The 26,127-nt window shown below is 43.9% G+C and overlaps 1 protein-coding gene across 1 annotated transcript in view; it reads left to right on the top strand.

Moving 5' to 3' along the window:
* POLN (DNA polymerase nu) overlaps positions 1–26,127 on the top strand; it is a 127,556-nt gene that overhangs the window by 14,860 nt on the left and 86,569 nt on the right. Inside the window, exons 4-11 of the mRNA XM_032492631.1 lie at positions 892–1,085; positions 4,452–4,564; positions 8,364–8,521; positions 10,145–10,213; positions 11,366–11,426; positions 12,083–12,147; positions 23,927–24,010; positions 24,344–24,439. Of these exons, the coding sequence (XP_032348522.1) occupies positions 892–1,085; positions 4,452–4,564; positions 8,364–8,521; positions 10,145–10,213; positions 11,366–11,426; positions 12,083–12,147; positions 23,927–24,010; positions 24,344–24,439 (840 nt within the window). The remainder of the gene's footprint in view (positions 1–891; positions 1,086–4,451; positions 4,565–8,363; positions 8,522–10,144; positions 10,214–11,365; positions 11,427–12,082; positions 12,148–23,926; positions 24,011–24,343; positions 24,440–26,127) is intronic.

The raw sequence follows: 26,127 nt of genomic DNA, 5'->3' as shown, positions 1-26,127 counted from the left end.
CTATGATGTAATTTGGTGTCATTTTCTTCATGTTTCTTGCACTTGGAGTTTATTGATCATCTTGATTCTACAGCTTAGTTTGGGAGAATTGACATTATTTTGAGTTTTATTGTCCTTAAACATGGCATGTTTCTGTTATTTAGTCTTCTCTGTTTTCTTTCATCAGTATTTTATAGTTTTCAGTATATGGATCCAGTGTATGTTTTACTGATTTCTATCTAAGTATTTCATTTTGGGGAGTAGTTATTATAAATGGTAATTTTTTTTTATGTTTATTTGAGGGGCAGGTAATTAGGTTTATTTGGTTATTTTTGGTAGAGGTACCAGGGATTGAACCCAGGACCTTGTACATGCTAAGCACATGCTTACCACTGAGCTATACCCTCTTCCCTGCTCCCTGGTAATTTCTTTTTTAAAAAAAGTTTATCTTCACATATTCATTGTTAGTGTGTAAAGATACAGTTGATTTTTGTGTTTTGACCTTGTATCCTGCAACCTTGCTAAAATCACATATTAGTTCCAGGAGGTTTTTTTTTTGTTGTTTTTTGTTTTCATTTTGTAGATTCTTTTGGGTTTTCTACACAGACATTTATGTCATCTGTAAGTAGAGAGGGTATATTTCCTCCTTTCTGATTTGTATGCCTTGCATTTCTTCTTCCTGCTGTGCTGCACTGGCTGAGATTCCCACTGTGATGGTGAAGAGGGAGGAGAACAGTTTGGAGAGTGGGTTGTGGGTTTGCTTATGCCTTTGATGGTCATTAACAGAGCTGTTTACAAATTTTAATATTAGGCCTTTTCTTCCTGCTAAATTTTAAAACATGACATACCTTTCTTGAATAAATACACTGTTTATGTTTGATTTTGCAGCTTTGTTTGATTGTGTATCCACAGGCTCTGGGTTCCTCTGTTAAAGGTGTCGTGATGATGTTACTGCAGAGCCCCACGGGGGAGGGCCGGGCTCCCCCACCGGCCTCAGACAGTGTCCTGGAGGAGGGCTTCACACGCAGTGACCAGTGCATCTACATAAAAACTGAGCACTCCTGTGTTTGGGGCCCAGAACAAGAGGCACACCATCAGTTTGCCAGGTAAGAAGTCCTTACACGTTACCTTAACTGCTACTTATGTGCCTGCGTTATCCTAATTTAGAGTTTCTCAAGGTCCAAGTTTAGTTAAACTTGTACAAGTTTTGTATGAGCTCATGAAAATAAAATGGACCTAAATGACAGGAACCTCTGCAAACACTGGCCCTCCCTCCTTCAGAGAGTTTCTGGAATAGAGGGTCCATCCATGGAGCCTGCTCCAGGATTTGAATCAACATCTAAATGAGAAGTTGGTAGGAAAGGGTCATCTTAAAGCCTGAAAACCCATCGTTGCTGCCAGAGTACCGGCTGGTGTCCTCACCACACCATCCACTCACTCACAGCGTTGGAAAGTCGTTGCCACTGGCTTCAAACAGTAAATGGTCCTCAGTACCAAGATACTACTGATCTCAAAGCTTCATTCTGTGAGAATGGATGAGAACTGGCTCGCTTGTGCTTGCCTTCTCGCAGCCGTAGAATTTCAGAGCAGGCGGGGATGCTCTGCTGCTCCTTCTCAGTCCTGGCAAGTCCCTCGTGGGTTGCAGCCTGTGCCACTCGTCTTTGCTTGTATTGCCACCCTGACTCAGCTCTCTGCTTTGGGTGGGGGCATCCACCTCCTGTTTGCCCAGCCCTCTGAGTTCAAGTCCACTAGCTGCCTGGAGGGAGCTCCTCGAAGCCGCTGCCCTGAAGAAGGGTTTGAGGAGGCTCAGGGTGAGAAGGTAGGGGCCTGGGCCTGGCCCTGCCTGCCAGTGCAGCCTCACAGGGCCCGGGGTGAGTTTTGGGTAATGGTGTAGGTTCCAGGCTACCAGCAGAGATGCTGTCTTGGCGAGGAACGCCTGAGGCGCTTGTCCGGCCTGTAGCACTCGTACAAGCCCTCACCTCCCACAGGTGTTTCCCCCATAGAGGCCAGCCCTGTGGCTGGACCAGCTCTTGTGGTTCTTATTACGATCACAGGACACACTTCAGCAAAAACCATGGGGGAACTTTTAGGAACAAGATTTATCACTCACAAATCCTGGAGGGTACACAGCATGCCCAGGGCCACACAGAGAGGTTGTGGTGGGGGGGAGAGAGAGAGATGGGCCTAGGGCTCTGCTTCTCTTAGGGTTTGAGGGTGGGGTGTCTAGGGTTTTGAGGATTCACTCTTTCTTGGCTGACTTAAAGCATAAGGAAGATTGAGAAGCAGTCGCTCACTGGTCAGTATTCTAGGTTGCTCTGGGCTTTCTGAAAGAGGGACCTTCATCTGGCTCTTCAGCTGCTTGTTTTGCCCACAGCTGGCAACACGCCTGTTCAAGAAGGACATGTTTTGAAATGATGCCTCAGCCGTCAAAGCTTAACGTCAGGTGTGTGCACCACAGTAATTTCTGGTGAGAATGGGACGTTTGAGAAATACAGCACTCTGGTCCCAAGAACCCAGAACTTTTTTACGTATTTTCTTTTGAAAGAACAATTAGGCAGGTCTGTTCTATGGAGACTCTTGTGAGAGAAGGGCCCTGGTACCGGATGGCCTTTCCGCACTCTGGATCTGTGAGTCTACTCGACACTCTCCTCGTGGACGTCTGGTGGTCACTGCAGCTCCCGTCTCCCCTGTGCCCTGTGTCCTGCAGATGCGGCGTAATCAACTTTGAAACTGACCCAGAGAACACGCCGTGTTTAGCCGTTTTGTCTTACATGATCCGTGTCTTGTTTGTCTTAAGATAGAAATCAGCCCGGCTGCATGGCTCCGTGGGAGAGCTCACGGCTGTTGGCCGGCTTCACTGAGGACTCCGAGTCTGCCGCACACGGGAGCGTCAGCGCGGGGTGGCGCCCCGTTGCTCCAGCTCTTCTCCCTCATGAGCTCCCCTGCCCTTGTCCTCCTGCTCGCCCCCAGGTCCAGTGGAGCCAAGACCGGAAGCTGTGCTGTCGGGAGTTGGCCCTCTTCAAGGGAAACCAAGGTGAAAGTGCACAACAGTTCAGAACGTCTGTCTGTGGAGCAGACAGAGCTCATTTGGCTCCTGGTTTCCTTCTTCCTCAGCCTTATTCAAAGACCCTCATTAATATATCAATAAGCAGTTACCAAAAAAGGAGATTTATATCCTGGGCCCTGGCAGCAGCAAGATAGGGTCTCAGACCTCAGCTTTGCCACTTACCAGCTGTGTGAGGCAGGGAAAATTGTTTTACCCTCCAAGCCTCAGTTTTCCTTGTCTGTAAAATGGGTCCAATGCCTGCCTAATGCAATTACGATGAGGTTTCAATGCAGCAGTCCCTGTGCAGTGTTTAGCATGGTACCTGCACACGGTAAGTATTCAATAAATATCAACTATTGTTAATCCCATATTCAAGGAGCTCATGATGTAACGGGGCCAAAGTAAACTAGCATAGTAGATGTGGTCCCAGCTGTGGCAATGTGGGGACAGGAATATTAAAGGAACATAGAGGATGGGGCAACTCCCTGCCTGGGGAATCAGGGCAGGCCCCTTGACAATAGCACTTGAGCAGTTTTCAGAAATTGTGGGGGTAGAATTTTAGGCAAGAATGCAGCATGTGCTGTGGCCCCAGAGTGAGAGATAACATGGCATAGCCCTGTGATGGAGGAAGGTGAACTCAGTGTGAACAGAGGGTAGACTCTTGGGAGGGTGTGCTGGAGCACAGGCTGAGGCCAGCTGTGAGGAGCCCAGAGTGTGTCAGCTCTGCTTATGAGTTTGGGTCTTTGTCGGTAATGGGGCTGAACCCAGGAATTGGCTCTGACCAGTTGTGTGAACTTGAGTTCATTACTAGCCTCTCTGTGTCTAAGCTTCATCATCTGTGAAATGCAAATGATAAATGATACCTACCTCTGTCAATCAAGAGGTAATGCAGGAGGCTGCAGATAGGAAAAGGGGTTATTTGGGGTGTTAAGAATTGCAGTTCAGGAGACACAAATTTGAGTAACCCTGAAAGAGTGTTTCAGGGAAGAGAAAGAGTCAGGGACTTTAAGGACAAAAAGCCACAAGATTGTTAAAAGTTGCCTGGCAAGAATTGTGATTGACTCTGATACAAGTCTGAAAATCTCTGTCCTTAAGGAGTTGTGAATTGTTATAGGGCGGGGGTCGATAAGTAGATAGGCTGTCCTGGGTTTCTGGCAGATGTTCTGGATGCTCTCCATCAGGTCAAAAGGTCAGATTCCATCCCGGCCACCTCCTCAATGGCCTCCTGGCGCCCTTGTGGAGACTCCGTTTTGATTTTTCATCCACACCTCACAGGTTTGAGTTAATCCCTGGAAAGCTCTCAGAGGGAGAATGTCGACAAAGCAGCGGTAAGTGTTAGTGGAGTAGTAATAATGCTCTTCCAAGGTGACAGTTCCCAACTAGTGTGTGAAGTATTGTGCTCAGTGAGTGTCTTTTCATCTTCCAGGAAGGTGCTGTTTCAAACACTGAAGTGTAAACGTCCTGTTATTTGTTTCAATGCTAAAGACTTTGTGAGAACAGTGCTACAGGTTTTTGGTGATGATGACAGTTGGAAGTGCGGTAAGTTTTAGTTTTTATAGTCCTCCAAATTTAACTCTCCAACAGCGGTTTCTCTTGGGGATGGGAGCACGGTGAGGGCTGCCGTGTTGCACCACTTGGGTCGCACGGCTGCAGCGCGCCACCCGTGCGGCCACACGCCCTAAGCCCGAGGAGGCACTTTCCCTCAGTGTTTTAGATTATTTGGATTTTTTAAGTGTATATTACTTTTGTACTTTAAAACAGGGAAGAAGTAACTTGTGCGGCATGGGCAGTTGAGATTTGCTGCTGCCACAAATAGCTCATAAACTTTCTAAGAATTAAAGTCCAGAGTAGTTAACATCAAAACAATATAAAACATATTTTCATCTTTCATTTAAAATTATAAAGAAGATTTTTATAATCTTTTTTACTAGACGGATATGTAATAAAACAAAAGTAGAAAAATGTTCATTGTAGACTCTAGCGCTGGATATATGAGTGTTCACTGTACAGTTCTTTTCAAATTGTCTGAATGTTTGAAAATATTTGCAATAAGCTGTTGGAAAAAAATCTTTTTTTGGTACAAAATTTCCAACATATACAAAAGTACCTGTGAATATATATTGGGTCTTTGTCCCTGATTCCTGCACGCAGCTCCTAAAACCCTTGTAATCTCCATACTGACGAATGTCTTTTGTAGCTAATGAGAGGACTGATGGCTGGGGCCCCTGGAGAGCTTCAGGGTGAGGGTAGTCAGCAGAAAGAGGCGGTAGGTGGCCTTACTAGAGGATTGGCACTTTCAGCCCCACCGTGACCTCCAGGAAGCGGAGAGGGGCTGAGAGCAAGCTAATTAATCACTGGTGGCCAACGACCTGATGGACCACACCCACGTAATGAAGCCTCCATAAAACCCTGTAAATGGCGGGATTCTAGGGTGCTGGGAGGTGGGGCTGCCTGGAGAAGGCGTGGAAGTTCCGCCCCATCCCCACGCCCCGCCCTCCGCATCTCTTCCAGCTGGCTGCTCCAGAGCGGTAGCCTTTATAGTAAACAGGTGTCAGCAAGGTGGTGCTTTCCTGAGTTCTGTGAGCTGTTATGGAACCCGAGGAGGGGTGATGAGAACCCCTGATTTACAGCTGGTTGGCGGGAAGTGCAGGAGGCCAGGGACTCAGGCCTAGTGCCCGAGGTAAGGCTGTCTGTGGGGCTGAGCCTCACCCTGCAGGGTCTGCACTGACGCCGGGCAGTTAAGTGTCAGAACTGAATCGAATTGTCGGACACCCAGCTGGTGTCTGCAGAGAACTGGAGGCGTGTGTGTGGTGGGGAAAACCCACACGTTTGGTGTGAGAGGTGGTGTTGGAAAACACGAGTACACATCGCCCAGTTTTACCAGTTACCAACTTACATCTGGCCTTCTTTCCCCTGTAACTCCCCACTTTTCCAAGCCTTCATCCCGTGGGTTATTTTGTAGCAAATCCCAGCTTCCTGTTGTTATTACGCAAATATGTCAATTAGATGATTGAAGCCTGAGGGCTCCATTTTTCTGGTGGTGCTGTCACCTCCCCCGGGTCAGCAACGGTCTTCCCGTGTTATCAGCTATCTAGTCAGTGTCTGCACTTCCGCCGTCGGGGGACGTAATTAGGTTTATTTGTTTTTAATGGAGGCGCTGGGGATTGAACCTAGGATGCTGTGCATGCTAAGCAGATACAGCTCTAGCACTGGGCTCTACCTTGCCCTCCCAATTGTCTCTAAATATTTTTGGTTTTGTTTCTTACAGTTTGTTTGAATTGAGATGCGAGCAAGGGTGCCATTCCACACTTGGCTGGGTGGGTGTGGCACAGCTCCTGAGCCGCTCACTCTGTGCACCCTCCCCCTCTGTTGTATCTCCTTGCGAGCATTTCACCACTGCTGGTGGATCAGGCTGTTTGTCCTGCAGGATTTCCCCATCTTGTCATTTAACATGTCCTCCCTCTTCTCTTGGTGGCAGTGAGACCGGGGGCCCCATCAGATTCAGGCCAGGCTTTGGGAGGGCAAGACTGCCCCCGAGTCCTGGCCCTGACTCTGAGTGGTGGTGTGGCCTTCTGTCAGGAAGCACGTAAGCAACCTTAGGATTCAGATTTGTATCTTAATCTGTGGTTGTTTATCTTTTGTGTGATGTTGGAACGTTTTTGTGATTTCGTATGTTGACGTTTCTCCATCTTTCTTATTTATCACTTTATCTAGAATCTGCTTTCAATCTCTTCATTTGTTTTTTATTTAAAATAATTTCCTCTCTTCTATCTTCTTTTAAAAAAAGAAACTTAAGGCATTGTCTGTTGCATTTACTTGCTTTTGTGTATTCCCAGTTTAGTTTTTATTTCAGAATGTTTTTTGTTTGTTTTACTTTGCTTTCCTGAATTCTTTCATTTCTTTGTTAAGTTTCTCTTTTACTAAGTCAGCTAATCTCTAAGTATTTCTAATTCTGATTTCTTTACTTTTCATAATTTCTATCAATTCCTTAACTTTTCTTTTCTAGCTACTGCCTTTCTCCCAGCATGGGGCTTGTCCTGAAGGCTTTGGTTTTTTAGTTACAAGAGTGTGTAGGGACCAGCCCCGAGACCATTCCAGCACTGTCAGACCTTCCCCATGGATTTTCAAAAATATATATTGATTAGAACCCTTAATTTTGGAGCATTAGAGCTTTGAAAAGGCAAGTAGAATGAAGTAGCCCGGTTGGGTCAGTTAGTAGTAGCAGAGGAGTTATGCCGGTCGGGATGGATGACCAGGGCGGCAGGCAGAGTGCCTGCCAACCCCGTCACCCCAAGTTCCAAGAGTTTTAAATCTGCCTCTGCAGGGGCTTCCTGGAGAGCGATGCCGTGGCTGCTCTGGTGAATGTGAATCTCTTAGACCGGTGTAATTTAGAGGCGCCGGAAAGGGTAGCATCGAGTGGGACGTGATCTAGGGCTGCAGCTGAATGTAAAGGCAGACTCCATGTTTTGTACAGCGCACTTCAGAATGTTAAAGTAGCTCCCAAAAGCCATCTTAGGATTCAGCTTTGTCTCTTAATCTATCAGCCGCCCTATCCTTTTATAACTCCCTCTCCTTGTCCGCAGTTCTCAGGTATTTAGTAAATATCATCTTTATTTTTAAAAAGCACCTTCATATGTGCCCTGTGGGTACTTACAGGAATCTTTCTTCTTGGTTTCCAGATGAGAAGGCAAGCACTTAAGGGCTGCAGTGGCCTCCCGGGCCTGTGGGGGAGGCTTGCCCCTGGGCTCCCTTCACACCTAGCTGTCTCACAGGATTTTCTCACGCAGGGTGACTGCCCTGAACGCCAGCATCTTCACCCTCACTCCCGCCCTCCCACCCCCACTGTATGCTCAGGGGCTCCCTCAGGCCTCCTTCCATTCACAGAACTTAGGCCCTGAGCAGCCAGCGCATCACAGGACTGGGAGCTGGGGAGGCAGCCAGGCAGGAGGGTGGGGAAGGGGCCAGGTCGGGGAGAGGTGCGTAGGGCAGAGAAAGGCTCGGGAGCGGAGAAAAGTGGGCAAGAGAAGGCAAGGAGTGTGGGGCTGAGGGTTCCGACCTTCAGCTCTTCATGCTTTGAGAGATCCAAATTCCCAGGCAGTTTGGGATGCATTCCCCATGGAGGTTGGCTGTGTGGGACCTGGGTTTGTGGAGGCCACTCTTACCCAAGGTTCCACATTCTTTAGGAATGACGGAGCATCACTCAGGTACTTAGCTCTGTGGTTTGAGGGGAGGGTAACTCCGTAGTTACTGATTTGAACCTTAAGAACCTTGTTACAGAAGGGAAAAGAGCAATTTATTCATTGTTCTTAGAATGATTAAACGACCTCTTTCTCTATAGTTGCTGACTTTGTAGGGCTAGATCCCAGAATTGCTGCATGGCTTATAGACCCTAGTGATGCTGCACCTTCTTTTGAAGATTTAGTGGCAAAACACTTTGGAAACTCCGTCGCAGTTGAAGTGAACAACACATACGGAAATTCCTCAAGAGACACTGTGGTGAGTTGTTTTAAGATAAGGCTTATCAGCCGTAATACAAGCCTGATTTTTCTCTAGGGGCTTTTTCTACTTCATAGACTGACCAGTAGTAAAAAGAACATTGCTGACATTCGTTTTTACTTATACGGCACAAATGCTTTTTAACCCTGACATTTCGGGTTGAGGATATGGAGTGAGGACAGGTAATTTCTGTCCCTTTGTGAGGTTGTTCCTGGGAGATGCCATTCATAGTGTGATTCTTCTAAATGTATTCTTTGGTGTCAGAGAGTCACCTGCTGCTTGTTCATGAGTTCTTCATGCTGGTGACATGGCTGCCATGGCCCAGGCCTGGGATGGCCACTCCTCAGTCCACGTGGGGAGAACTGTAGAAGCTGTCCCAGGTCTGTCTCTGCAAGCCCTCTTTCTGGAGATGCACCGACTGTTAGGAGCCACTGTCTGGAGGAGCAGGGGTGCTTGCAGCCCTGGAACGCTGCCCGGAGCCCAGTGGGGGAGACCTGACAGGGCCGCACAGCAGGCCTAGGGGAGCCTCCCTGTGGGAGCACTGCGGGCCACTGTCGGGCCACTCTGTTCAGGCTTCCTGGTTGTAAGCTGATGACTGGAGGGCCATGCAGCGTGCTGAGGGGGCGTGAGCAGGAGGCCACGTGGGCCTGCCTTGTGTGCTGGGTGCTAAGCTGGGGGCTGTTCTCTCGGGGCATTTTGTCCTACAGACTGTCTGTGGGGAGGGGGCTGTGTCAGGTGGGGTTTGGGGTTGGAAATACACAGGAAGCGTGGTGGGCTGTGGTGCGAAGGGTCTGAGCTCCATCAAGGAGCTTGAGCTTGTCCTGGGGAAGCTTCAGAGCTGGGGAACTGTTTAGAGTAGGAGTCGCATGGCCCCTTTGTCATGCAGAAGGGCCTCCAGGCAGCAGAGTGGCAGTCTGCCAGGCACAGCCAGAAAGGCCACGTGGATGTCTCATGGTGCCTTCCAGCTAGTGGTTCCCAGGAGAGCCAAGCCCAGGATGGCTGCAAGACAAACCCAAGGTGTGCAGCCAGCACCTGCTCTTGGTGGGGGTTGTCTCTGACACTGAATCTGGCCCGCCTGGAGTCTGGGGAGTCGTTTGGCAGAGTGAGGTGTTCAGTGGGGGACACCAGGGCTCTGGGCAGGGGAGGGACAATTAGACAGAGTGTCGGGGCCATGGCTCATCCACTGCGCTCTTTGTCAGTTAGACACAGACCCTGTTATCCACCTCCCAGGGTCTCTGTGTCGTCTGGGGCGAGGATGGGCAGTGAGTGTGAGTGAGGCTTGTGGCTCTGAGACTCGCTTGGGTGGAGGAAGTGGGCCAGGAGGCCAGGTCTGTGTCCCCCCCCGGCTCTACCACCTTGTGATCTTTATGTCTTGGACATTTAGCTTCATTGTGGTTCATTTCCTGTAAAGTTAGGAGAATTGGGTTGGGGAGAAAGTGTTGAGCAACAGGCAGCTTGAGTTTGCCGACAGGTGCCTTCCCTAGCATGGGAACCGCCCCACTTGCGGTGGTTGGTGGCGCCACCTGCTGTGTGATACCCGCCGCGGGACACTGGCACTTCCTAGGCTGTGATGAACGTTGCTGCTACATTTGCCTAATTTTTAATTCTTTTGATCTTTTAAAGAATCAGAATGTATGTGCCAACCTGAGGGTGCTCCACAGACTCACGATGGGCCTCTGTTCTCAGCTGAAGGCAAGCATTTCAGTACAACTCCCAGTTAGCTGCGCCCTCGCCCCCTGTCCCAGAGCTGCCCTCACTCACGTCCAGACTCATGGGAAGCAACGTCCTCAGGAAATGAAAATTCCGAGGCCAGGTTGATCTACGCACACTCATAAAAGGATAGTCCAGATGATAAGACCTGAAGTTTTTGAAATGTTTTCTATAAATTGACAACAATTGTAACATTTTAAAAAAGACTCTGGATCAACTGGAACATTTCTAATGCTGCAGTTAACATAAAAGCTAAGAGTTTATTTCAGTTAATAGTGACGTGGACACATCTCCACTCAGAGTCTCACTGGGAAGCAGAGGTCATTTGAAGGAACAATCGAGAAGTGTTGAGTGAAGGGGCTGGCTACCAAGACAAGGGCTGGGGTAAGAGAGCCAGCAAAGAATGCAGTGGCCTCCAGGGACAGGCACCAGAAGCTGTGGCTACAGGCTGAGGACCACAGCTGGCAGTGCACTGTGGCTGGTGGGCAGGGGGAGCCCACTTCAGTCTCCTCCTGCCCCCAGATGGGTAAAACCAGCCCGAGAGCAGGGAAGGAGCCCAGGCATGCGGCCTGGAGGGCGTCAGCCCTTCCTCTAGGGCCAGGAGCAGGGCAGAGCGTGGGTCTGAGGGCACAGCAGAGGAGCAGATGGGACCAAGGACCCTTCAGATGGAAACTCTGAGAGAGCATGGGAGATGGTCTGAGCAGATGGAGACGTGGTGCGTGGTTCTGGAGGAGGTGACCTTCACTTCTCCCCACAATAATTTATAAAGTCTATGCAAAATCAGCGAAAACTCTAGTTAAATTTTTGAGAATTCAGTAAACTTGTTTTGAAATTAAAACAGGAAACTCAAAGTTCACAAATACCTAAATCACACTTAAAAGTGAGAAAGATTAAAGGAAAGTGGGAGGGGACTTGTCCTACAGATATTTCTGAATATCTCCCTCTGGGTGTGGTAATAAAATAGGACATTAGATGGAAACAGGAGTTTTATTAGGAAGGAGAACAGGGGAAGCCAACCATGTGTGCCACAGGAGTTGCCTTGATTTTAGCTCAGTGAAATTAAGTAGGCTGTTCAGCCAGTGCAGGTAGAAATAATAGCTTAAAAGTAACAGTGATATCATTTCTATCAAACAGGTTTATGGTTTATGGACACTGTTTTGTACTCTGGAGCTTCCTCTGATACCAGTTTTGGCAGGTAAGGTCCCATAAGGATGACTTATAGTCATCTTTCTAGTGAGTTCTTTGTACTGTTTGGGAACAACTGTTTTCTCTTAGTTTGGGGTAGGTCGTGTATTGTATGGACAATGAAGAGGTATCAAGCCCCTAACTTCCCCATCTGTGACGAGAGGGGTTGGACCACATCACCTCTTGGTCAAGAAGGACTAGAACGTTCTGACATCTGGGTCACGTGGGATCCCATCTGGGCTGCCTGTTCTGCAGTGCCCTGGCCCAGGGGCGCCTGCCCGTCTCCCGCACTCCTGAGAGCAGCGGTGCAGGGAGGAGGCCTGTCTGGATGCTTTATGTCAGTCAGCAGTTGTCTGGTCCTGCTCTGCTGGCCTTTAACCCTCCCGCTTGGTGAGAACCCCCTGGAAGGCCTGCCACAGGCTCTCCTCTGTCTGTGCTCTGCTGGGCACCCAGGAGCGCAGAGCCTCGCCCAGTGTCCCCATGCCCACTGCCACCATTGCTGGGGCCTGAACGTTCACCCTCCTGGACAGTGCTGAGCTCGGCACGCAGCAGGCAGTTGTCATGGTCCTCACTGGGAGTGAGGCTCGCTCCGGGCGCTGCAGTCTTTCACGGAAATGATTTGTTGATGCAGTGCAGATTTCATCTCCTTTGGTTTTTGACTCACAGTGATGGAAAGCCACGGCATCCGGGTGAACAAAGAAGAAATGGAGAGGACTTCAGCACTTCTTGGGGTACATGCTTGTGTCAGACTGTTTGTATGTGTTAGCTGAGCTGCCACCTGTGGCACTTCTAGGGTGACTTCCCTTTCCTTTGCATCCCCGTTTGCCCCGGACTGATGTTGCCACTGTTCCGCCTGTCCCTGACTCCTACAGGGGAGTGCCCCACTTTGGAAAGGTTTAAACAAGCATCATATCTGGCCGCTCCCCCATGTGGATGTGTGTGTGGTTCAGTGGATGCTCAGTGACCTCCAAACGTAGGTTCTTCTTGCAAGGACTTGCCCCGCTGTGGCTGGTGAGGGGAATTCATGGGTTTCTTGGGTTCTTTAAAAAAAGCAAAATCAAAGCTTTCTAACCGTGAAAACTACAAAATACAGAGGGGTGCATAAAAATGCATGAAAAAGATGAATTAAAATGTACCCCTTAAGTTATTTTAAAGGAAACTGGTATAATCATCCTCTAGATCAAAGCATAGAATTTCCAGAAGCCCTGTGTGCCCTTCCCTGTCAGAACCCTCTTCCTGCTGCTAAAAGTAACCCCCATCCTGACTTTTGTAGTCATTACATTGTTGCTTTTCTTCAGTTTTCCACTTCAGCGCCTAAACAGTATAGTCATCTTCCCTTTTGAAGGAACTGTAAATTAATAGTTGTGCTGCCGGCTCTCACCTGGCCTCTGCATCTCAGCTTCTAGTCCGTGTGCTGGGCGCTTAGTCCTCTGCGGCACGACCCATCCCACTGTTGACGGCATCAGGGTTGTTTCCAGTGTGCAGGCATTACAACCCATGCTGCACCCAGAGCGTGCCTCCTGGGTCCGTGGGCAAGTGCTCTTGGGGTTTGAGGCAGGGTGGGCTGCAGGGTCACTTGGTGTTGCTCGGCTCCATCAGACAAACTGAATTACCTTCCAAGTCACACCTGCCAGAAGTGTACGGAGGGCCCTGTCATTGTGCATCCTCACCTGCATGGGCTCACAGACTCTTAATAGGGCTGTTTTGGTTAGGACATAATGGTATCCCTTTGTGGTATTGGTTTCTATCGCCCTGATTACTAAGGAGGTTGAGTAGTTTTTCATATCATCATTGGCTATTAGGAGTTCCTGTTTGGTAAATGATCGCTCAAAATTTTTACCCGTTTTTATATGTTGAGAGTTTTGTCTTTTGCTTACTGATTTATAGGACATCTTGATATATTCTGGTTACAAATCTGTTACCATACCTTCTCCCTTTCTGTCTTACCTTTTTACTCTCCTAATGGTGTCTTCTGATCAACAGAAGCTCTTAATTTTTAATGTAGTGCAATTTATCAATCATTTTCTTTATGGTTGGTGCTTCTTGCATCCTGTTTAAGAAACCTTTCCTTACTTCAAGCTCGTGAAGTGCTCTCATGTGTTATGTTTGAAAGCTGTTTTCATCAGCCTTTGCACTGAGGTTTATAATCCACCTGGAACTGATTTGTTTTTCTTTTTATGTATTTTTTAAATTGAGAAAGAAATTATATGCAATGAATAGTGCAAATCTTTTTCATTTATTGTAATAAAATACACTAAAGGTAAAATTTACATCTTAACCATTTGTAACTACACAGAACAGTGGTATGAAGTACATTCACATTGTTGTGCAACCATCACCACCATCCATCCCCATAAGTACTTTGTCTTGTAAAATGGAAACTCTATAACTGTTCAGCAATAACTCCCCATCTCCCCTTCTCCCAGCTTCTGGAACCGCCATTCTATTTTCTGTCTTTATGATTTTGGCTGCTCTGCTTCATGTAAGTGGAATCAAACAGTATTTGTCTGAGACCAGCTCATTTCGCTTAGCATAATGTCCTCAAGGTTCATCTAGGTTGTAGCATATTGCAGAATTTTCTTCCTTTTTTGATGTTGAATAGCCATTGTGTGTTTATAACAAATTTTTATTATCTATCCATTTGTTGATGGCTGCAACTTGGGTTGCTTCTATGTTTTAGCTATTGTGAATATGGCCTATGAATATCTCTTTGAAATCCTGCTTTCAGTTCTTTTGAATATATACTTATAAGTCATTTGATAAATCTTATGGTAATTTTGTTTTTAATTTTTTGAGGAACCACCATACTTTTCCCACAGCGGGTATACCATTTTACATTCCCACCAACAGTGCACAAGGGTTCCAGTTTCTCTGTATCCTTGCTAACATTTACTGTTTCCTGGTTTTTTTTTTTTTTTGGTAGTAGCCATCCTAATGGATGTGAAGTGGTATCTCATTGTAGTTTTGATTTGCTTTTAACTAATAATTAGTGATATTGAGAATCTTTTAATGTGTTTTTTGGCCATTTGTATATCTTCTTTGGAAAAAGATGTCTATCCAGGTCCTTTGCCCATTTTTGAATTGGGTTGTTTGTTTTTTTTTTCTTGTTGTTGAATTTCAGCAGATCTCTGTATATTCTGGATGTTAATCCCTTATCAAGATAAATGATTTTCAAATATTTTCTTCTGTTCAGTGGTTTGCCCTTTTACTCTGTTGATAGTGCATTTTGATGCATAAAAATTTTAGATTTTCATAAAATCCAATTTTTTAATTTTTTCTTTTGTTACCTGTGCCTTTGGTATTGTATCCAGGAAATCATTGCCAAATCCAATGTCGTAAAGCTTTTGTCCTGTTTTCTTCTAAGAGTTTTATTATTTTAGGTCTTGCATTTAGGTCCTTGATCCATTTTGAGTTAATTTTTGTATATGGTGTTAGGTAAGGGCCCAGCTTCATTCTTCTGGATGTGAATATTCAGTTTTCCCAGCACCATTTGCTGAAAAGACTGTCCTTTCCCTAATGAATGGTCTTGGCACCCTCATCAAAAGTCATTTGACCACATATTCAAAGGTTTATTTCTGGGCTGTCTATTCTGTTCCCTTGGTCTGTATGTCTGTCTTTATGCCAGTACCACACTATTTTGATTACTGTAGCTTTGTAGTAAGTTTTGAAAGTAGGAAGTGTAGGTCCTGCAGTTTTGGTCTCCTTTTTCAAGATTGTTTTTACTACTTGATGTCCCTTGAGATTCTAAATGAATTTTAGGATGGGTTTTTCTGTTTCTGAAAAAAAAATATCTTTGAGATTTTGATAGGGATTGCACTGAATCTATAGATCACTTTGAGTAATATTGACATCTTAATATATTGCCTTACAGTCCATGAGCATGAGATGTGTTTCCATTTATTTATGTCTTTTAACATTTCTTTCAGCAGTGTTTTGTAGTTTTCATCATATAAGTCTTTCACCTCTGTGGTTAATTTCTAAGTATTTTATTCTTTATGATGCTGTTGTGAATGAAATTGTTTTTATTATTTCCTTTTCAAATTGTTCATGTGTAGAAGTGAAACTGATTTTTGTGTATTTCTGTGGTATCCTGCTATTTTCCTGAGTTCAAAAAGTTCTAACAGTTTTTTTTTTTTTTTTGGAATCTTTAGAATTTTCTACATATAAGATCATGTCATCTGCAAACAGAGATAATTTTACTTCTTCCTTTCCAATTTGTGTGCCTTGTATTTATTTTTCTTGCCTAATTGCTCTGGCTAGAACTTCCATACCATGTTGAATAGAAGTGGTGAAAGCAAGCATCTTTGCCTTGTTTCTGTTTCTGCCTTGTTTAGAGGAACCCCTTCCTTTTACCACTGAGTATGATGCTTGCTGTGGGTGTTTCATTTATGACTTTTACTATATTGAGGTAGTTTTGTTCCATTCCTAGTTTGCTGAGTGTTTTTATAATAAAAGCATGTCCAATATTGTCAGATGCTTTTTCTACATCATTTGAGATGATTGTGCGTTTTCCCCCCAGTCTATTCTGTTGATGTGGCATACTACACTGATTAATTTTCATATGTTGAACCATCCTTGCATTCCAGGAATAAATCCCACTTGGGCATGGTATATAATCCTTTTAATATACTGCCGGATTCTGCTTGCTAGCATTTTGTTAAGGAATTTTCATCAGTGTTGATAAGGGATATTGATCTGTAGTCTTCTTGTAGTGTGTTTGTTTGGCTTTTTTATCCGAGTAATGCTGGCCTCATAAAATGGGATGGGAAGTGTTGCCCTCTCCATTTATTTTGAAAAGGTTGAAAAGAATTGGATTAGTTCTTCTTTAAATGTTTGGTAGAATTCACCAGTGAAGCCATTGGGTCTAGGGCTTTTTCTGTTAGCAGATTTTTGATTACTGAATCAATCTACTTACTAGTTACAGGTCTATTCAGTTTTTATGTTTCTCCATGATTTAGTCTTGGTAGGTTTTATGTTTCTAAAAATTTGTTTCATGTAGGTTATCCAATTTGCTGGTGTACAGTTGTTCATAGTTTGACAATCCTTTTTATTTCTTTTAAATTGATAGTAATATTTTCACTGAAATTTCTGGTTTTAGTAATTTGAGCCTTCTCTTTTTTTCTCAGCCTACCTAGATGAAGGTTTGTCAGTTTTGCTGATCTTTTCAAAGAACCAAATTTTAATTTTATTGATTTTCATTACTGTTTTTCTATTCTCTATTTCATTTATCTCTGCTTTCATCTTTATTATTTCCTCCCTCTACTATCTTTGGCTTTAGTCTGTCCTTTTTCTAGCTCTATATTGTAAAATTAGGTTATTGAGTTCAGATCTTTCTTTTTTTTTTTTTAACTTTTTTTTATTGAGTTATGGTCATTTTACAATGTTGTGTCAATTTCCAGTGTAGAGCACAATTTTTCAGTTTCTTGTTTTTTAATATAAGCATTTATAGCTATAAATTTTTTCCTTAGTACTGCTTTTGCTGCATCCCGTATGCAGGTTTGTTGTGGTTTTGTTTTTGTTTTCATTCATCTCTAAGTACTTTCTAAGTTTGGTTTTCATTTCTTTTTTTATCTCTTGGTTGTTTAAAAGCGTATTGTTTAATTTCTACAATTTGTGTAATTTTCCAGTTTTCCTCTTGTTATTGATTTCTAACTTCAACTTCTTGTGGTCAGAGAAGATACTCTGTATGATATCTATCTTTTAAAATCTCTTGAGACTTAATTAGTGGCCTAACATATAGTCTGTCCTGGAAAATATCCTATGTGCACTTGAGAAAAATATCCCATGTGCATGCTATTGATGGGTAGAGTGTTATGTACATGTCTGTTAGATCTAGTTGGTTTATCATTGTCTAAGTCCTCTATTTCCTTACTTAATCTTCTGCTTGGTTATTCTATCCATTATTGTGAGTGGGATATTCAAGTCTCCAACTGTTATTGTAGAACTCTCTATTTCTCCTTTCAATTCTGTAAGTTTTCCTTCATATATTTTGATGGTCTGTCATTAGGTATGTAAATGTTTATAATTGTCGTATCTTCTTACTGTATTGAAAATATGTCATCCTGTGTCTCTTGTAACCATTTTTTATTTAAATTCTATTTTGTCTGATATTACTATAGCCACCCCTGCTGAGTTTTGGTTACTATTTGAATAAAATATCTTTTTCCATCCTTTCCATTTCAACCTGTTTGTATCTTTGGATTTAAAGTGAGTCTTTTGCAGACAGCATATAGATAGATCATGTGTTTTTATCCATTCTGTCAATCTCTGTCTTTTGAGTGGAGAATTAATCCATTTATATTTAATTAATTAGTGGTAAGAAGTGACTCACTTTTGTTACTGTGCTATTTTTCTATATGCCTTATAAGCTTACAGCTTTTTGTCCTTCATTTCCTGCATTACTGTCTTCCTTTGTGTTTAGTTGACTTCTTGTGGTGAAATGTTTAAATTCCTTTTTCATTTCCTTTTGTGTGTGTGCTATAGCTGTTTTCTTTATTGTTATCATGGGGATTACGTTTAACACTGTAAAGTTATAACAGTCTAATTTGAATTTATACCAGCCTAACTTCAATGACACACAAAAACTCTGCTTCTTTACAGCTCTGTCCCCAACCCTTCCCATTGTTGATGTCACAAAATTTCATCCTTATACATTGTGTCCTCCAAAATGTGAACTAATAATTTTTTTAATTATGTAGAAAAGAAGATTTAGAGTCACAAACTAAAGTTACAGTAAATACTCACTTTTACACTCAATTATTTCTTAAATCATACAGAAAATAAAAAGTATAGCTACAAATTGTTATAATACTGGCTTTTATAATTCATGTATTTACCTTTATTGAGATCTTTATTTCTTCATTTGGCTTCAGGTTACTGTACTGTGTCCTTTCATTTCACCGTGCAGGTCTCTCTTGAGCATTTCTTTCAGGGCAAGTGTAGTGGTCATATCTCCCTCAGCTTTTGTTGATCTGGGATTGTCTTAATTTCTCTCTCACTCTTAGAGGACAGTTTTGCCAGACAAGGACTTTCGGTTGATAGTTTTTTCTTTTAGCACTTTGAATATATTAACGCACTCTCCTCTGGGCTTCAAAGTCTGGTGAGAGATCTGCTGATAATCTTACTCAGTATCCCTCGTATGTGATGACACTGTTCTCTTGCTACTTTCAAAATTCTCTCTTTGTCTCTTCAGAGTTTGATGATAATATGTTTTTATGTTTGTCTCTTTGAGTTCATCTTACTTGAAGTTCTTTGAGCTTCTTGGATGTTTATATTCACATTTTTTCATCAAATTTGAGAGGTTTTCAGCAAGTATATCTTTCAATATTCTTGCTGCCCTTTTCTTTCTCTTCTCCTTCTAGGATTCCCACAATCTGTATGTTGGTCCACTTGATAGTGTCCCACAGGTCCCTTAAGCTCTATTCACTTTTCATCAATCCTTTTTCTTTCTGTTCCTCAGCCTCAATCATTTTCATTATTCTTCCTTTATTAAGTTCACTGATTCTTTCCTCTGCCTGCTCAAATATGCCTTTGAATCCCTCTAGTGACTTTTTAAATTTCAGTTACTGTACTTTTCAGCTCCAGAATTTTTTTGTTTTCTTTTTAAAATTTTCTCTCTTTATAATATTTCCATTTTGTTCACACGTTGTTTTCTTGACTTTCTTCACACCTTCCTTTAGTTCTGTGAGCATCTGTAAGACAGTTATTTTAAAATTGTCTGTATATCTACCATTAGGTCTTTTTTTCAGTAACAATTTCTGTTGATTTTTTCCCTTTTGCATAGGCCATACTTTCCTGTTTTTGTTTTTTGTATGCCTTGTGATTTTTTGTTGAACACTGGACATTAGGATCTAATAATGTGGTAACTCTGGAAATCAGATTCTCCCCCTTTCCCACAGTTTGCTCTTTCTGTGTATTATCATTTCTGGTGTTTGTGTGTGTGTGTGTGTGTGTGTGTGTGTGTGTGTGTGTGTGTTTTAAATTATTGTAGCTTGTCTCTGTGTTGAAGACCAGCATGAAGTGTAAACCTAAGTTCTTCTCAGGTCTTTTCTGAGCCTTTTCCTGGGCATGCTCAGTCACTTTCTAATTTTCCCCATGTATGTGCAGTTATTTTTTAGTGTCCTTGTCTTTAACATCTGTCTCCTGAAAGGAGAAAAAGTGAAACATGCAGAAGGGTTAAAAAAGACCTTTAAATCACTTCAGCTGGAGAGGGAGCTTCCTACAATAATGCGGAAGGTGCAACAAGAATGGCTGCCTGTAGTTTGGTGCAGCCATTATGGAAAACAGTATGGATATTCCTCAAAAGACTAAAAATAGGCTTACCTTATGATCCAGTAATTCCACTCCCTGGCATATATCCAGAGGGAACCTTAATTCAAAAAGATACGTGCACCCCAATGTTCATAGCAGCACTATTTACAATAGCCAAGACATGGAAACAGTCTAAATATCCATTGACAGATGACTGGATAAAGAAGCTGTGGTATATTTATATAATGGAATAATACTCAGCCATAAAAAATAATAAAATAATGCCATTTGCAGCAACATGGATGGACCTGGAGATTGTCATTCTAAGTGAAGTAAGCCAGAAAGAGAAAGAAAAATACCATATGATATCACTTTATATGTTGAGTCTAAAAAAAAAAGACAAATTTATTTATAAAACAGAAACGCTCACAGACAGAAAATAAACTTATGGTTACCAGGAGGTAAAGGGAGTGGGAAGGGATAAATTGGGAGTTTGAGATTTACAGATACTAACTGCTATATATAAAATAGATAAACAGCAATTTCATACTGTATAGCACAGGGAACTATACTCAATATCCTGTAGAAACTTATGGTGAAAAAGAATATGAAATATATATAGATATAGATATATATCCATGTATGACTGAAGCATTATGCTGTACACCAGAAATTGACACATTATAAACTGACTATACTTCAATTTAAAAAAAAAAATATGTATATATACATACATACACACAAAAAGAGAATGGCTGCCTGCCTGTTTGTCTGAATCTCTGTTATTAGAAGCAGCAATCAGTGATCAGAGCACAGATCCCCAGTATTTGGAGAACAGGGTCTTTTTTGCCCACCCTGGCTCCCACCAGCTGTGTTCAGGCTGCTCCAGGCTGCCTCCTGGCTTCCTACCTCATGGCTTGGGGGTAGGGGTGGGTAGCTGCTACTGTGCTAAAAGCCAAAATTGACTGAAATTAACTGCAATTTACCATTCAAGGCTTCCCAAAACCACAGTTGCAAGCCATCAACAGACTCCAGAGTTCCTAAATGGTTACATTAGAGGATTCTGCCCCTGCATTTGTTTTCCAGGTGGGAGACGGAGTCTCACCTCTCAATTCCTGCTCCACCATCTGCCCTGACTCTGCTTGGTGCAAATCTTACATGCAGAGCTTGATGTAGTTTTACATATGTACACACCTGTGTAACCTCCATCCAAATCAAGATATAGAATATTTCCAGCACCCAGAAGGCTCCTTCCTGCCCCTTCCAGTTTGTACCCCCAGAGACAGCCATTAATCTGACTCCATCCTCAGTGATCCTGCGCTTCATGTGAGCCACACAGCATGGGCTCTTTGGTTCTGTCTCCTTTTGCTCACATGCTGTCTGAGGGACTCACCAGCTTGGTTGAGAGTAGCAGAAGTGCATTCTACTAAAAATTGCTTATAGAACCTACTGTAGGGAGGTGCATCCTTCTTTTACACCCTCGCTCGCTGGTGGGCACTGTGATCACAGTGGCTGTGAATATTCATGTGCGTAATGTGTGGTGGATGTGAGAGCTCTGTCTCTTGGTTTTATATCCAGGAATGGATGTAAAATTGCTGGATTACAGGATGTGAGTACTTGTGGTGGGTACATCCAAACAGCTTTTCAAATTGGTTAACATTTTACTGTCCCATTTGCGACATTCTCACCAACACGGTACTGTCAGTCTTTTTCACTCTAGCTATTCTGATGGGTCTGTAGTTGTATCTCATTGTGGATTTAATTTGCATTTCCCTGATAAGTAATAATAATGGGCACCTTTTCATATACTTGATGGTATTTTGAATATAGTCTTTTTTGGTCCAATTTTTCAAAGACTTCGCCCATTTGAAAATGTGTGTTAACTGACTTTTTCTTATTTACTTGTAGGAGTTCTTTATATATTCTGTATATGATTCCTTTGTAAGATAAATTGAAAATACTGTCTCCCAGTCCAGGGTTTGGCAAATCCATCTGTTGGACAAATCCATCCTGTGGTTTTCATATGGCCTGCAAATTAAGAACAGTTTTTTATAATTAAAAAAACAAATGTGAGAATGATATGTGACAGAAAGCATGTGTGACCCATGGAGCCTAATATATTTACTATCTGGCCCAGTCTGTGTCTGTGGCTTGTCTCTTCACTCTCAATAGCTGTGTCTTTTTATTGTGTGTGGGTAGGGAGGAGGGTAATTAGATTTATTCATTTATTTAAAAAGAGGTATTGGGGACTGAACCCAGGACTTAGCGCATGCTAAGCTATACCCTCCCCCAGTAGCTGTGTCTTTGATAAACAGAAGCTCTTCATTTTCAACAAGTCCAATGAACTATTTCCTAAATAAGAGTTTTATGTGCTAAGAAGTCTTTGCCCTCTGGTAACAATACTCTCCCATGCTTCATCCTATAAACTGTATTATTTTAAGTATATCATTTATTTCAAATTAATTTTTCCACCTGGTATAAAGCACAGTTAAGACTTTTTTCCCAAATGGATTTCCATTCATTTCAGCATCATTTATTAGAAGTGCCATTGTTTCCCCAACAGAGTTACAGCAGCACCTTTTTCACAAATCAGGTCGCTGTGCATGTGCAGGTCTTCCTCTGGGCTCTGCTCTGGTCTGTTGTTTTATGTGTCTGTCAGTGTGGTTCTGCTCCCCTGGCTCGGTTACTGTAGCTTTGTAATGCATCTGGATGTCCTGTACTCTTCCACCTTTGTTCTTCCACACAGTATTGGCCATTCTGTATTCTTTGAATTTCCATAGAAAATTCCATGATCTACTTAAAAAAAAAACCTCTTGGGATTTTGATTGTATTTTCCATGCATATGACAAAAACTTATATGCAGACTGTATAGAGAAATCCTGTCAATAAGAAGCCAGTAAACGCATTTTCAATGGGCTAAGTATTTGAGATAAGTCTAATGAAGAATGTGCAAACTTCTACCCATGAGGCCACAGGGGCACCTAGCTGAGCCCCACCCAAACTGCTGACCCATAGCAATGTGTGGGTCGCAGTGGATTGTTGGGCGGCAGTTGGAGACAGACAGATCCTGGCCCCAGTCCAGCTGGGCTTTGGCCTCTGCTCTGCCTGCTCCTTTGTAGTTCTTTCTCATCTATGTCTGCTCTGAAGAGATGTTTATGTTTTGTTCAAAACTGTCTGTTTGCTTTTCTCTTTTTGTACCGATCCATCACTGTTGTGTGCGTAAACACAAGGAACATATTACTGTGTGAATTTACTGTGCCATTTTAACTGGAAGCTCATGGTCTCGCTTAATTCTTTGAGATCAAAGAATTTGCTACTGAAATTTTTGTTTCCTGAGGTCTCACTTATTCCTGAAGAGATCCATTACCTGTCTTTTAATGCTTTGCTCCTTCTTTTTATCATTTCTTTGACTGCAGAATTTTGGTGTACTAACCGAGGTGGTTGTTTCGGGGTTCTTCTTTTTGCCTAGTGCTGTTTTGTTGCATCATGCTTGCCCTGCTTCTGGGTTCCCTGGACCCTGCTTATAAATGTCTTTCAGCCTGAAGACAGCTCTTGTCTGATAAAGGTACAATGCAGAGTTGGTTTCCCCAGAGTCGGTTGGTCTAGACTCTGCTCTCTTTTTCTTTTATAATAATTTTTTAAAAGTCTTGGTCTCCTACTTTTCTTCTGACCTAAGTGGTGAGGGGGTGAGGGGTTCGTAAATTCAGCATGTCCTACTGCTCCGCTCAGCACTGTGTTCATCAGCTGTTTCACAAGGTACACCTGGGCCTCCCACGCCTCCCGCCCCTCACCCCGGCTATGTCCCAGTTGTGTTGGCCGTTCAGAGCCTTACCGCTCATTCTCCGTAGCTGCTCCTCTGTTGGGAGGGGAGGCCCTGCGTTGCAATCGCTGTGGTCACGGTGCAGCTTCGTCCTGACTCTTCTGTCGTGGGACGCTGTGGAAGTTTTGCAGTTTGTGGTATGATGCTGGATCCCTTTACCGGTCATAATGTTGCTGGGGAATTCATTCTTTCCCTCCCTCATTTTGGTGTATTATTGCTTCTTTCAGTTTGCTTTCTTAGGTTACCTTCACTTAGGAGAGTGATTGTATGAGTCTGAGTGTTCCACAGGTCAAAATATGTATTTTCTAATGTCCATTTTGGTAAGTTTTACGCTATTTTTTATTCTTATAAGATCTTTTGTTGAGAATTGTTTCATGAACAAATTCAATAATCTTAAATTGTAAGAACTGTTAATAAGATTGTGTTTATCACATTTGTAGTCTCGTCTCAAGGAATTGGAGCAAGAAGCCCATTTTGTTGCAGGAGAACAGTTTCTTACAACGAGCAGTAATCAGCTTCGGGAGGTAAAGCTAAGGCTTGGTTCTTCTATAACATATGTTTCTTATTCAGGGATCAAAGGGAGATTTATTCTGCGTTTATAAATTTCTTTATCGTAGTGTTAAATGTTATGAATTTTTAATAATTTATCCAAAAAGCATGTAAGCTGTTCGTGTTCTCTCACATTGAGATTCATTACTTCAAAGCCTTTAAATCCAAGAGAAGTAGAAAGTCAGAATTTCAGTTTCTTGTAACCCCCTGATGGGCGTGTCTTCTCTGGCAGGTCCTCTAGCTGTCACGGGTGTGCGGCCCCCTCAGGCCTGGGACCCGCTCACCTCCCGTGACTGCTTCTTCTGCAGATCCTGTTTGGCAAGCTCAGGCTGCACCTGCTCTGTCCAAGGGAGACCTTCCCCAGAACTGGGCTGCAGAGACCCCCGTCCACTTCAGAAGCCGTGGTAAGGTTCGAAAAGTGGCCCTTTGCTTTTTGAAACAACAGTGTGTCCACAGCACGTGTACGTGGACTCTCAGACCCACCTGAGCTTCTTGTGGCGGGACAGGCTGGTGGCGACCACCATGGACCATTTCCTTTTTACGGCAGAAAAGGTGCCCCCACCCCAAGGTTCCCCTCCTAGTTATGAGCCAAGGACACAGAGGGTTATGGTACAGTGTTCCAGAAGCAGTAAGTTAGCTTTATTTTCTGCAAAGACAGTGTGATGGCATTTTGTTCTGAAAACCAAATTCTTGACCATCTAGACACAACCGCTTTGTTTCATGCCCTTGTGAGACCAGAAATGGGAGAGATCTTCTTGCCCTGGGTTTACTTTAGAACATTTTGTCTACCCTTCTCTGGAGAAGAAAACATTTTTAAAACACGGAGCAGTGAGCGTCTACTCTAACACAGTGGCAGAGTATAAACAAGTATTGAGAATCCAGTACCTGGTATCACGGGAAGCCTGTGGAGGGTGTCAGCAAGCAGGTGGTTTTGTGTTGCTGTGGTGAGACCCGGCTCGTCTCTCTGTGCCTCTCTGTCCAGCGTTGGCCTCTGCAGCCGAGGACGGTTTCCCTCTAGACTCCCCTGCGCACGCTGCCTCTTCCGCACCGCACTCCGCTCTTCTCAGCCCCTTGCTTGCCGCTGTCCCCAGGCTGGCCCTCGGCGGGTCAGGCAGGGAGTGATGCTCCCCTGAAGGCGCTGAAATCTGCCCTTCCCCCCGAGCCTTCCCCACCTCGGGGAGCGTCCTCCTCCTGTGTGCTCGGGAGCTGGCAGTGGTAGAGCAAGGGCTGGGGGTCAGCCCTCGTCCAGCCGCACAGTGTAGGACACGTTACTTGACTGCTCTGTGCCTCAGTTTCCTGATCTGTAAAAGAAACATGATAAAAGTGCTTTCACTACTGGAATCGCGTGAGGATTCGGCGTGTGTGCGTGTGCGTGTGCGTGTGCGTGTGTGTGTGGTGGTGGTATAGAACAGTATTTAGGAGCTATGAGCTCTCAAAGAGCAGTCAGTATTGGCTGTTATTATTAGCTACTTCATCCAAAATCCTAGGAGTCATCTTTGATTCTCTTTCATGCTCACCCCATGGCAAGTTTACGGCGTCTGCCTACAAAAACATGCCGTGAGTCTGCCTGCTTGCCTCCGTCTTCCCTGTCACCGCCTCAGTCTCCTCCCGCTTAGACTGCCCCAGAGCCTCCTAAGTGGTCGCCCGGCTTCTGCCCTTTCCCTGCTGGTGGCCCATCACACCCAGGCAGGATGATCTTTAAAAGCGTTAGAAAAATCCTGTCGCTCCCCGGCCTTGAACTTCCAGTGGCTTTGCATGACACTTCAAATAAAATCCAGGCTCTGGGGTCTGTCCCCCTAGGCCTGTGGGTCTGGCCTTGCCCCTTCTCTGACCTCCCTCCCTCCTCCCTCCCCACCCTCCTTAGCACGCTTGCTGCCCCGAGGATTCCTGCAGAAGCTCTGTCTTCATGCTGGAGACTCTTACCACAGGTTTTGCATAGCTGGTTTCTGACTGTCAGCTTAAGTACTGCTTCCAGAAAGACCTTCTTTGGTCACAGATGACAGGCCCCCAGCTGCAGCCTATTTCTTCACTTTGATTTGTTTTCTGCATACAACTTGCTGTTACCTAAAGTTATCTAGTTACTTGTTTGCTT

The sequence above is a fragment of the Camelus ferus genome, chromosome 2 (genome assembly GCF_009834535.1).
Source record: "Camelus ferus isolate YT-003-E chromosome 2, BCGSAC_Cfer_1.0, whole genome shotgun sequence".
NCBI classification, from domain to species: domain Eukaryota; kingdom Metazoa; phylum Chordata; class Mammalia; order Artiodactyla; family Camelidae; genus Camelus; species Camelus ferus.
This window is presented reverse-complemented; position numbering and strand designations above follow the sequence as displayed.